Source organism: Salvelinus alpinus, chromosome 20 (genome assembly GCF_045679555.1).
Source record: "Salvelinus alpinus chromosome 20, SLU_Salpinus.1, whole genome shotgun sequence".
NCBI classification, from domain to species: Eukaryota; Metazoa; Chordata; class Actinopteri; order Salmoniformes; family Salmonidae; genus Salvelinus; species Salvelinus alpinus.
In genome coordinates this window covers 43,163,818-43,176,657 of record NC_092105.1, presented here as the reverse complement: position 1 = coordinate 43,176,657, position 12,840 = coordinate 43,163,818, and the positions used below count along the sequence as shown (strand labels likewise).

The following is a 12,840-nucleotide window of genomic DNA, read 5'->3' as shown; positions in this document are numbered from 1 at the left end:
GTCGCACTCGTCGCCCTGCGAATCTGGAAAATTCTGTGACGGAAAAACATAGGGCCCGGACCCAGTGCTGAACACACATTGATAGATGATCCTGCCAATTAAAACGGAGAAAAAAGAACCCGAAACTGTACACTGTAAAATTGCCAATTTTTTTCTTCCTTAAGCAGTGGAAAACATTCGCTCTGCACCACTGGTAGCCTGTGTTTATAACTGAGACATGTCCAACAGTCATAGTGGGCTATTCCACAGTAACAGAATGATGCAGACACTCAAAACTTTTAAATGTATGTCAAACAAAACATAAACCAATGATTGCAAAGTAAACAAGCCGTACAACTCTATGCATAGTGTTGTACGGTTTGTTTAACATTGCAATCATTGGTTATTGTTTGACATATATTTGAAAGTGAAAAGCCTTAGCATCGTTCTGTTACTGTGGAATTGCCCATTAATTATTTGGTTGTGTTTCACAACACAGACTGACAATCACTCGAACGAAACGAAACATGTTCTACCAAATCTAGGTTATTTGTTTAAAGTGTAGTTTTCATTTCGAAAGAATAGGTTGTAGCCTAACCCATTTATATAAAATGTGTTGTTTCTGAGTATTTGGAAATGTTATGGTCACGTGTGTTTTGTGTGCGTCAGTGAGTGTACGTGTGCTGCCCCGTGAATTTGGGTGGGTGGTGCGATTTGAGCACCAGCTAATTGTTTCAGTCTTTTCGAATGCACTTGTGGGTAGGGTATAGTCGGGGCCGGGGCCAAAACGAGACAACTGCAGTCTTTGGGGGGAACGTTACATGAAGCAGATGTTATTTGAAAGTAGGGCGAGCGAACGGAAAAAGAAAGGGGTTGTGCAATGGATGATGGAGGTCTTGTTTTTACACATGTAGCAGTTTAACCAACACACACACACACACACACACACACACACACACACACACACACACACACACACACACACACACACACACACACACACACACACACACACACACACACACACACACACACACACACACACACACACTTTACACATGTAACCAACACATGGGTGTTGAATAGTAAGCCTCTAATACAACACATTACTGTCTGCTGCAAGTCACTTTCAAATCCTCCTAACAAAGTAGCTTTTTGTTTGAGATCCCAATTACCAAACAAAACGAAGTAGAAAGTTGTCTTAGTGGCTAAACAATTCAGTTGGATGTTTACAGTTTGTTTTATTGAGGGGTTTAGCTAAAATAACGTTGGTTAAATCTAAGATGACATACTGCATGTGAGACAACCATAGCCGATTGCAGAGAACCCATTTCAACGCCAAAAAGGAGTTTGAATTTCTGTCAATGAGGACGTAACACTGGGTAGACTAATCCAACCACTCCCGTACTGCCTCCCACCCCTATCTTACTCTGTCAGTATGTGATCCCGCCGGTTGCATGTTTGTGTGCATAAAATGCAATCCCACAGAATGATGACACACGCAGCTCCAAACACTCATGGTGCTGTGCCTTGGGGATTAAGTGGTGCTTCATGCTGCTTGTTATAACAGAGGGGTGAAGAGAGGCTTGTCACACACACACACACACACACACACACACACACACACACACACACACACACAGACAGACAGACAGACAGACAGACAGACAGACAGACAGACAGACAGACAGACAGACAGACAGACAGACAGACAGACAGACAGACAGACAGACAGACAGACAGACAGACAGACAGACAGACAGACAGACAGACAGACAGACAGACAGACAGACAGACAGACAGACAGACAGACAGACAGACAGACAGACAGACAGACAGACAGAGAGAGAGAGAGAGAGAGAGACTACAGACTACAGACAGGGGTTATATTTGGTTATCCTCCCCTAGCCCCAGAGTCAGACTCCTTAGTAGGGGGAGACACTCTGTCACCCCTTAACCATAGGGCTCTGGTCAAAAGTAGTGCACTATACAGGGAATAGGGTGCCACTTGGGACGTAGATCTGACAGTGGCATCTGCCATTTTGGGTGGACGTTTCGTACATTTTATAATTGCGATGTTTCTCTGTTTCTCTTTCAGAACTCTATGAACCTTCCTCCAGACAAAGCGCGACTATTGCGGCAGTACGACAACGAGAAGAAGTGGGAACTTATCTGTGATCAGGTGGGATAGTGTTTACTCATCTTCATTAACCTGTTCACAATGTCCTAGTTTAGAATCTAATGTCCGGTGTGACAGTCAGGGACGGACTTGGACCAGAAATCAACATTTCAAACACATCGGCCCATTTTTTCCCCTAGATCCCCATTATTAGCTAAACAATTATAATTTTGTGCAAAAACCCTCAATTTGACCGGCACACTTGGCTAAAGATGGACCAGCCCATCTGGCATTTGCTCGAACTGCCGTATGGCTGGTCCATTTCCGTCTCGTCACTAGTCTAAACAATTGATAGGGCACTCTGTGTGTGTGTGTCGATCCCTTTGCCCATGTACAATTGGTCTCCCACTGCTCCCATTGTCCAGTAGGGCCCTCGGTCCCCCAAGTCCTCACCTAGCTGGTCAAGTTGGTGAGGTGGCCCTGCTGGGGTGCAGATGATTCTGTAGAAAGCAGTACATTCACTCTCTCCAGTGAGTGGAGGGAAGAATGACAGGGGTTTCCCGGTGTGTTCAGCAGCCCGAGTAGGGCTCTGGTCAGAAGTAGTGCACTATATAGGGAATAGGGTGCCATTTGGGATGCAACCAGTGTGTTTTCTGCTTCCCTGAGCAGAGTGAAAAGACGAGAGGGAGAGAGGGACCACCAAGCACTCGCTCAGGCTAAGGATACCATTGATACGCAGCCTCCCTGAACACAATAGACAGAGTGGGGAAGTGGGCAGAATATGCAATTTGCTGCCTGGTCGTTTAAATGTGTTTAGACGTTTTTGAATTGTGACCAGAGTTAATATTCCTGTCAGTGTCACACATCAAGTGATGTGAAGTCGTCTGGCATTTCTCAACGGCTCCATATTCCCTGTTTAGTGTACTATGTTTGTCCATGTACCATAGGGTTCTGGTCAAAACTAGTGTACTACAGGGGAGAGTGGGGTAAGTTGTGCCATTTTTTTACACGCCGTATCACTCCGTCAAGGAAAATATAGTATTCGTTCTAACAAAGATTTCTTCATATATTTCAGGATGTTGTGTATCCCTAGAAATATTCCGAATTCATGTTAACATTACAGTTTTGAAAACATAACTTGTAGAAAAACAGTGGTCTCCCCGGGTATGGCGTAAGTTGAGCCGCGGGACGGTAAATTAAGCCGCCTACAAGTTTCTGTACTGAATTAAATATTACCACTGCCGGTGAAACTGAAAGCGCGAACCACTGCTTTTAACCAGGGCAAGGTGACCGGAAACATGACCGAATACAAACAGTGTAGCTATTCTCTCCGCAAGGCAATCAAACAGGCTAAGTCCCAGTACAGAGACAAAATAGAGTCGCAATTCAACAGCTCAGACACAAGAGGTATGTGGCAGGGTCTACAGTCTATCACGGATTACAAAAAGAAAACCAGCCCCGTCGCGGACCAGGATGTCTTGCTCCCAGACAGGCTAAATAACTTTTTTGCCCGCTTTGAGGACAATACAGTGCCACTGACACGGCCCGCTACCAAAACCTGCGGGCTCTCCTTCACTGCAGCCGAGGTGAGTAAAACATTTAAACGTGTTAACCCTCGCAAGGCTGCAGGCCCAGACGGCATTCCCAGCCGCGTCCTCAGAGCATGCGCAGACCAGCTGGCTGGTGTGTTTACGGACATATTCAATCAATCCTTATCCCAGTCTGCTGTTCCCACATGCTTCAAGAGGGCCACCATTGTTCCTGTTCCCAAGAAAGCTAAGGTAACTGAGCTAAACGACTACCGCCCCGTAGCACTCACTTCCGTCATCATGAAGTGCTTTGAGAGACTAGTCAAGGACCATATCACCTCCACCCTACCGGACACCCTAGACCCACTCCAATTTGCTTACCGACCCAATAGGTCCACAGACGACGCAATCGCAACCACACTGCACACTGCCCTAACCCATCTGGACAAGAGGAATACCTATGTGAGAATGCTGTTCATCGATTACAGCTCAGCATTTAACACCATAGTACCCTCCAAACTCGTCATCAAGCTCGAGACCCTGGGTCTCGACCCCGCCCTGTGCAACTGGGTCCTGGACTTCCTGACGGGCCGCCCCCAGGTGGTGAGGGTAGGTAACAACATCTCCACCCCGCTGATCCTCAACACTGGGGCCCCACAAGGGTGCGTTCTGAGCCCTCTCCTGTACTCCCTGTTCACCCACGACTGCGTGGCCATGCACGCCTCCAACTCAATCATCAAGTTTGCGGATGACACTACAGTGGTAGGCTTGATTACCAACAACGACGAGACGGCCTACAGGGAGGAGGTGAGGGCCCTCGGTGTGTGGTGTCAGGAAAATAACCTCACACTCAACGTCAACAAAACAAAGGAGATGATTGTGGACTTCAGGAAACAGCAGAGGGAGCACCCCCCTATCCACATCGACGGGTCAGTAGTGGAGAAGGTGGAAAGTTTTAAGTTCCTCGGTGTACACATCACGGACAAACTGAATTGGTCCACCCACACAGACAGCGTTGTGAAGAAGGCGCAGCAGCGCCTCTTCAACCTCAGGAGGCTGAAGAAATTCGGCTTGTCACCAAAAGCACTCACAAACTTCTACAGATGCACAATCGAGAGCATCCTGTCGGGCTGTATCACCGCCTGGTACGGCAACTGCTCCGCCCACAACCGTAAGGCTCTCCAGAGGGTAGTGAGGTCTGCAGAACGCATCACCGGGGGCAAACTACCTGCCCTCCAGGACACCTACACCACCCGATGTCACAGGAAGGCCATAAAGATCATCAAGGACAACAACCACCCAAGCCACTGCCTGTTCACCCCGCTATCATCCAGAAGGCGAGGTCAGTACAGGTGCATCAAAGCAGGGACCGAGAGACTGAACAGTCATTTACAAGCTCTACCAAGTTCATCTCAAGGCCATCAGACTGTTAAACAGCCACCACTAACATTTAGCGGCCGCTGCCAACATACTGACTCAACTCCAGCCACTTTAAAAATGGGAATTGATGGAAATTATGTAAAAATGTACCACTAGCCACTTTAAACAATGCCACTTAATATAATGTTTACATACCCTACATTACCCATCTCATATGTATATGTATATACTGTACTCTATATCATCTACTGCATCTTGCCATCTTTATGTAATACATGTACCACTAGCCACTTTAAACTATGCCACTTTATGTTTACATACCCTACAGTACTCATCTCATATGTATATACCGTACTCTATACCATCTACTGCATCTTGCCTATGCCGTTCTGTACCACCACTCATTCATATATCTTTATGTACATATTCTTTATCCCTTTACACTTGTGTGTGTGTATAAGGTAGTAGTTGTGGAATTGTTAGGTTAGATTACTTGTCGTTATTACTGCATTGTCGGAACTAGAAGCACAAGCATTTCGCTACACTCGCATTAACATCTGCTAACCATGTGTATGTGACTAATAAAATTTGATTTGATTTGATTTGATTTGATTTAAACCATGTCTATCTTTATTTCCAAAACACATTTCAACACGATTGCAATCGCTTTTTTTGTTGTCTTTTAATCATTTTAAGCATATATTTTTTAGCACTTTTAAGATAGTCCAGGCTCTGTTGTTACCTCATGCCTTGCATTACGCCTGTGAAGAAAACACTTCAATTTGCTCAACTTGCCATTGGCTCAACCATTGGCTTAATTTACATGGTTATTGGTTCAACTTACCCTAAGGCAAACATTTTGACTATATTAGCCCACACAGCTACAAGGATGCACTTTCATGTTAGGTTTAGGACCTCATATTGAAGCTTATACTGATGTATAGTACAATCTTAAAATGATCTACTTTGGTTTAGATACAAGCATCATGAAACCTCTAACACAATAAATGAACGTGACGTGGTGAAAATCTTTTTTTTTTTTTACCTAACTTGCTTACCACTTTTATCCATGTGTTTTCTTCCTTCACAGACTCAATGAAATTTTATATTTTTTGGTCAAATGGTTTATTTTGTGTATGGTTTCATAGAAACAAGGGTGGCTCAATTTAGCCCTTTGGCTCAACTTAACCCACTCTCTCCTATAGGGAACAGGTTTTTATTCGGGACATAGATTCAGAATGACTCTCCTCCTTGTGAAGAGTGATCAGTTAGCTGTTTAAAGATCGCCTGATGGAATTCTGTCCTGGGGAAAGTTTTGGAAGTGAGAAGCGAGGCGGGATCCAACATTTTGTTCGCTGTTTGCGGAAACAAAGTTGGGTCACATTGCTAAAAATAGACTTCTGCATGTTCATGTTTGCCATCAGAATAACTAACCCGTGTGAAAGCCGAGTTGTGTGGATAAAATGTTTTCCATGTCATATTACAACAACAGCTCATTTCGTTATATAACCATGGCAACTGCGATGTTCGGAGGGGTAGCCAGAGAAACAAGGCCGACAGGTACATTAGCTTTGAACAATATTTCTCCCGAAGGAAAAAAAAACATTCAGGGGGGTTGAAATATTCAACCTTTGTTAGGGCAATTAAGATGGATAAAATATTAAAGATGCTCTTCTCACAACGAAAACAAGGAAAGGAGATTATTCTAAAGTATGCCTGCAGGAAGAACATGATGCATTGACCAATGTCCAATTATCCTCATCAGAGACTTTATCATGTAATGCCTAATGAGCCTTTCTTTGACCCACAGTAGACCTCTCTCAGCTACATCATGGCTTCATCCCAAATTGCACCCTATTCCCGATAATGCACTACTTAAGTGCACTATATAGGGAATAGGGTGCCATTTGGGACATCGTGTCTGGCTCCTCCGATTGTCAATGCCACGTGGGTGGAATGTTGAGACTGGTATGTTGAGCAATGGTTTTGAGAGTTATTAATGGTGCTTGCAGCTTCAGCCTTTAGATAGGGAAAGCCATTGAAGTGCTGTCGCTCTCTGGAACTATCTCTGCCTCTCAACTCGTTCATCCAGCAACAGAGAAGAGAGAGGCTTGCTTACTTTGGGCTCCCGAGTGGCGCAGCGGTCTAGGGCACTGCATCTCAGTGCTAGAAGCGTCACTACAGACCCTTCGTTCGATTCCAGGCTGTATCACAACCTGCCGTGATTGGGAGTCCCACGTGCACAATTGGCCCAGCGTCGTCCGGATTTGGCCGGGTTAGGCCGCCATTGTAGATAAGAATTTGTTCTTAACTGAATTGCCTGGTTAAATAAAACATAAACTTCTCCATTAATAGTGGAATTGTAATGATTTAATAGATGCCTGCCCGCCCAGTATTGTTGTATGTTCTCTCTCCCTTTGAACTCGGGAGAGACTCCTCTCCGCCATTCCGCACTGCAGCAGGATTTGAACTCGGGGCTTCACATGGCAGCTCAGTTCTAATTACCAGGAAGTCACTCCTCCTCTTTATCTAGTGGCTATACAGCACACACAGGATATTACAAACACAGCTGGCACTGCACCCGATTAACCCCCGACCCCCCCGTCTCCCCGTCCCCCAGCAGTATCCCACTCGGGCCCCATGCTGCAGGTGCAGAGGAGATGAGGAGGGAGTCTACTATTACTACAGCTCCGATGGACTCCAGATCACCATCCTCCTCCCACAGATGGCTGTCATAGACCATGCAGGGAACTCTTTTATATGTCCCCCTATAAATCTCATATACTTTCCGTACGCTATGGCCTGCCACATATATCCCCCTGTCCTTTTACCAGCAACATATGCAGCTTGTCTGTCACCAACAACGGGGGGGCCATCCCAAAATCGTACACTATTCCCTTTACAGTGCACTACTTTTGACCAGAGCCCTACGGGTGCTATTTGGGAAGCACACCATGCTGTTTTCATTGGAGCAGCAAGTCAAGCTCCCTCTCCTGCATGGAGCTGTCCTCTCTCCTGTTATTGTGACTGAGAGGCAACAGCACTCACTCGCGCGGTGATGAATATAATGGCGAGGCCATCGGCACCATCACACAGCCAGCAATGCGATGATCAAACACCCACAAAATAAACACAACGCTCAGGCTGCCTCCCAAATGCCATCCTATTACCTATGTAGTGCACTTGATAGGGAATAGGATGCCATTTGGGACAAGGCTACTGATTTACACAATCTGCATGTCTGACCCGGGTTGACATGGCCTAGCGACATGTAGTGAGCTCTGAGCGATGTTATTGGCCACTGTACCGGTTCTGGTGTGATTTGTGATTCTCATTCCCGTTCGGAGTGATCCAAAGCCTCCGCTAATCCCTCTGACGTGAATTTGGAGGACTGTGGGGGAAATTATGGCCTAAAAGCTGCCTACTGCCAGCCCCAGACAGTCGGTCAGGGCAAACAAGGCAGCCAGCCTGCGTCCTGAGCTCTTAGCAGTCACAGATGCACTCTGAACAGCCTTCGAAGGCACCCACCGGCATAGACACAAAGCTATGAGAGTCTGATGATTCTGATCTGGGATCTGGGGCTGTGTAGGCTAGTTAATCACCTTTCTGTACTGGCCACTTTGACCATAGTCAGTCCTACAAGCTCTGGTCAAAAGTGGTGCACTGTGAAGGGAATAGGTTGCCATTTGGAATGGAACCCTGTCTGTCACCTACAGACGAGCCGACAACTAATCATTCGATATCAGGACAGTGTGGTGTGGTCTGCCTGGGTTTGTTTAATGCCAGATCATTAAACCTGAGGAGACTGTCTCTCTCTGACACAACAGTCTACCTCTGGCAAGATGGTAGCCAACCTGGTCTCAAACATATTACATATTACTAAAATCCGTGCCACTCCATTTAGTATGATATGTTACTTTACATTAGGTTACATTACATTGGCCTACCAACGTAATAGCGGTCATAAAATATAATATGTATAGTATCCTACGTTTTGATCACACCAGTTTGATTTGATCCATTTAGTATGATATATTACGTTCAACTACTTTAGTATGATACATTACATTCAACTACTTTAGTATGGTATATTACGTTCAACTGCTTTAGTATGATATATTATGTTCAACTACTTTAGTATGATACATTACATTCAACTACTTTAGTATGATATATTACATTCAACTACTTTAGTATGATATATTACATTCAACTGCTTTAGTATGATATATTACATTCAACTACTTTAGTATGGTATATTACGTTCAACTGCTTTAGTATGATATATTATGTTCAACTACTTTAGTATGATATATTACGTTCAACTGCTTTAGTATGATATATTACATTCAACTACTTTAGTATGATACATTACATTCAACTACTTTAGTATGATCAACTACTGCTTTAGTATGATATATTACATTCAACTGCTTTAGTATGATATATTACGTTCAACTACTTTAATATGATATATTACGTTCAACTGCTTTAATATGATATATTACGTTCAACTACTTTAGTATGATATATTACGTTCAACTGCTTTAGTATGATATATTACATTCAACTACTTTAGTATGATATATTACGTTCAACTACTTTAGTATGATATATTACGTTCAACTGCTTTAGTATGATATATTACATTCAACTACTTTAGTATGATATATTACGTTCAACTGCTTTAGTATGATATATTATGTTCAACTGCTTTAGTATGATATATTACGTTCAACTGCTTTAGTATGATATATTACGTTCAACTGCTTTAGTATGATATATTACATTCAACTACTTTAGTATGATATATTACGTTCAACTGCTTTAGTATGATATATTATGTTCAACTACTTTAGTATGATATATTACGTTCAACTGCTTTAGTATGATATATTACATTCAACTACTTTAGTATGATATATTACATTCAACTACTTTAGTATAATATACTATGTTAGGTTAGGGGTTAAGGTCCGGATTAAAAGTTAGTTTAAAGGGTTAGGGGAAGAGTTAGCTAACATGCTAAGTAGTTGCAAAGTTGCTAATGAACTAAAATGCCAAAGTTGTCCGTGATGAGATTCAAACATGCAACCTTTGGGTTGCTAGACCTTTGCGTTATACGCCCACACATCCACCTCGACCAACGAGCCTAATTTGACGAGTCTGTGATAGTGGAGCCGCTGTGAGTGATGACCTTGTGGCCTTTTATTAGAGTGCGATATATGCACGGGAAACTGTTGAGTGTGAAAAATCCAGCAGCGTTGTAGGTATTAACCCAAACCGGTGCGTCTGGCACCTACTACCATAACCCGTTCAAAGGCGCTTACATTTTCTGTCTTGCCCATACACCCTCTGAATGGCACACATACACAATCCATGTCTCAGATGTCTCAAGGCTTAAAAACCCTTCTTTGACCAGTCTCCTCCCCTTCATCTACACTGATTGAAGTGGATTTAACAAGTGACATCAATATGGGATTATAGCTTTCGTCTGGATTCACCTGGTTTATGTCGTGGAAAGAGCACGTTTTTAATGTTTTGTCTACTGAGTGTAAATCAACAACAGTGATGTGGTTTAGCCCTCAGGCTTGAGCGGAGTAGTTTGTCACAATCGCCAGTAAACCAAATGACAGTTAAAGATGTCCCCTTTAACCCTCCACAGTTAGCCGAGTAACTACAGAATGAGGGTGAAAGTAATCTGTGTTTTTGTGTTCTCTCCGTCTCCTCCTCTCTCTCTTCTCTCTCGCTCCCTCTCACAGGAACGATTCCAAGTGAAGAACCCCCCCCACACATACATCCAGAAGCTGAGGGGCTTTCTGGACCCGGCCGCCACCAGGAAGGTAAGGGAGAGTGTGGATTCTTCCCGGACAACTGTTCCTCTGCCTTCTTGCCTTCTTCCTTCCCCTCTCAACTCAACACCAACAGTGTTACATTCATTTGTAGCAAAACATGTCACAATGTAAAAACTAAAAACGTTTCTTATTGGACAAGTTCACGTAGTCCCTTCCCATTTAGCCCCTTTTGCTTCCGTTTCGTTCCTAGTGAATGTGACCCAGGGTATCCCCCCGTACAGCTGTGTTGCCCTGAGAAGTAGTGGGCCCTGGGAGTGAACATGGCCTTGCGGAGCCATAGCTAACAGGAGCGTTATGATATGGTGCCGGTGGTAGTGTTAGGGGAGGGAAGCAGCCAGTACCGGCTGAGGCTGACTCTCTGGCCAAAGGAGTTGGAGAGGCGAGGTTTTCCAGAGTAAAGTGTCAGTCAGCGTTCAGGCCTCGCCAACAGGAAGAGGCTTGCGGAGGGAGATAGTGCCGCTGTCCCGATGGGATGCGTTCCAAATGTCGCCCGATTCCCTATATAGTGCACTACTTTTGACCAAGGCCCATAGGGTATATAGGGAATTCTATAGGGAGTATGTTGGCATTTGGGACGAGGCCACAAAGTTGTCTCTGTAATAAAAACAAATTAGCGCCGAGCGACTCTGCCAGAGTGACATCAAATTGCTCCAGATAATTAAATTACGCTGACCGACTGGATTGAAGGTTTCGGAGCGACATCATATGCTACGGGAGCGTGAAGAGAGCAAGAAAGCAGTTCTAGATCAGCCAATGGATGTGACTTCTGCTACAGAGATAGAATATCTGCCTATGCCCCCCCCCCCCCCCCCCATCTTAGCTGACTAGTGACAATCTAGGTTGGATTGTTTCGAGTATTCAATTTTTCATAGTTTTGAAGTGTGTTCCTCGTCTCTCCCCGATCGAAAAAGCAAAGAGAACATGTCATGCATCTTGTATCGCGACTCGCCTTGTATTTTGGCACTCCTGCAGCCCTGGCTGCATTATCGATGTCCCTTCTAAGCTTGGGGCGTACGTCTCCCTCAGAGCATGCCCCGCTCTTAGGGTTGTATCCCAAAATGGCACCCTATTCCCTTTCCAGTGCACTACTTTCGACCAGAGCCCTATGGACCCTGGTCAAAAGTAGTGGACGACAAAGGGAATGGGGGTGCCATTTGGGACGCATCCGTAGTCGGCTCTCTGATGATACAGAACATGACTGAAGGACTAACGTTCCTCTCTGGAGACGGAGATGAAGGAGAAGAAGAATAGGAGGATGATGAAGAGCAACACTGGAGAGGAGAAGCGAGGAATAGCGAAGAATAAAGAGAGGAAGGAGGATGGTAGATAACAAGTGCTCATATTGTGGTCAGATGCAAGACTGAGGAGTAGTGCATTGTGGGATGGGGCAGGGTTAGGCTTCCTCCCTAATGGCACCCTAGTCCCTATAGTGCACTACTTTTGACTAGAGCCGAGCCAAAAGTAGTGCACTATATAGGGAATAGGGTGCTATTTGGGATGTTGGCATGGTGAACGGGAGGATGGCTCCCAGATGACGGAAATGACTGGTCCAGGTTTAACTCTCTCTCAGGGTGTAAACACTTAGCACTGCCATGGCTGATTACACACTATCTGCATCCCAAATGGCACCCTATTCCCTATATAGTGGTCTACTTTTGTCCAGGGTCCATAGGGAGTCCCATAGGGCTCTGGTCAACAGTAGTGCACTATATAGGGGATAGGGTGCCATTTTGGACGCATTCACTGACTCCAGGGCCTGCATACGTTTAGGCAGCGAGCCCTCCCTGTCTTTGTTTGTCTAACACCGCTGACCAAAGTATAATCTTCCTCCATCTTTATTGAAACCGTTTGTCACGGGCTGGAATCGGGCCTTCAGCGAGAGGCAACAGCGCTTATTAAAACACGTCTCCGTTTTTTCGACAACGAGCGGTTGGGCTCCTGTGTTTATTTTCACGTCCAAACGCCTGGGCTGTTTATC

At 44.8% G+C, this 12,840-nt stretch overlaps 1 protein-coding gene across 11 annotated transcripts in view; it reads left to right on the top strand.

The window, feature by feature from the left end:
* Positions 1-12,840, top strand: part of LOC139546920 (formin-like protein 2) — a 78,498-nt gene that overhangs the window by 32,018 nt on the left and 33,640 nt on the right. For all 11 annotated transcript variants that reach the window (XR_011669284.1, XM_071355866.1, XM_071355867.1 and 8 more), the window contains exons 2-3: positions 2,078-2,161; positions 10,770-10,850. Coding sequence is in view for 10 of the 11 variants with exons in the window: in XM_071355866.1 (XP_071211967.1) it covers positions 2,078-2,161; positions 10,770-10,850 (165 nt within the window). In the remaining variant the exon portion in view is untranslated. The remainder of the gene's footprint in view (positions 1-2,077; positions 2,162-10,769; positions 10,851-12,840) is intronic.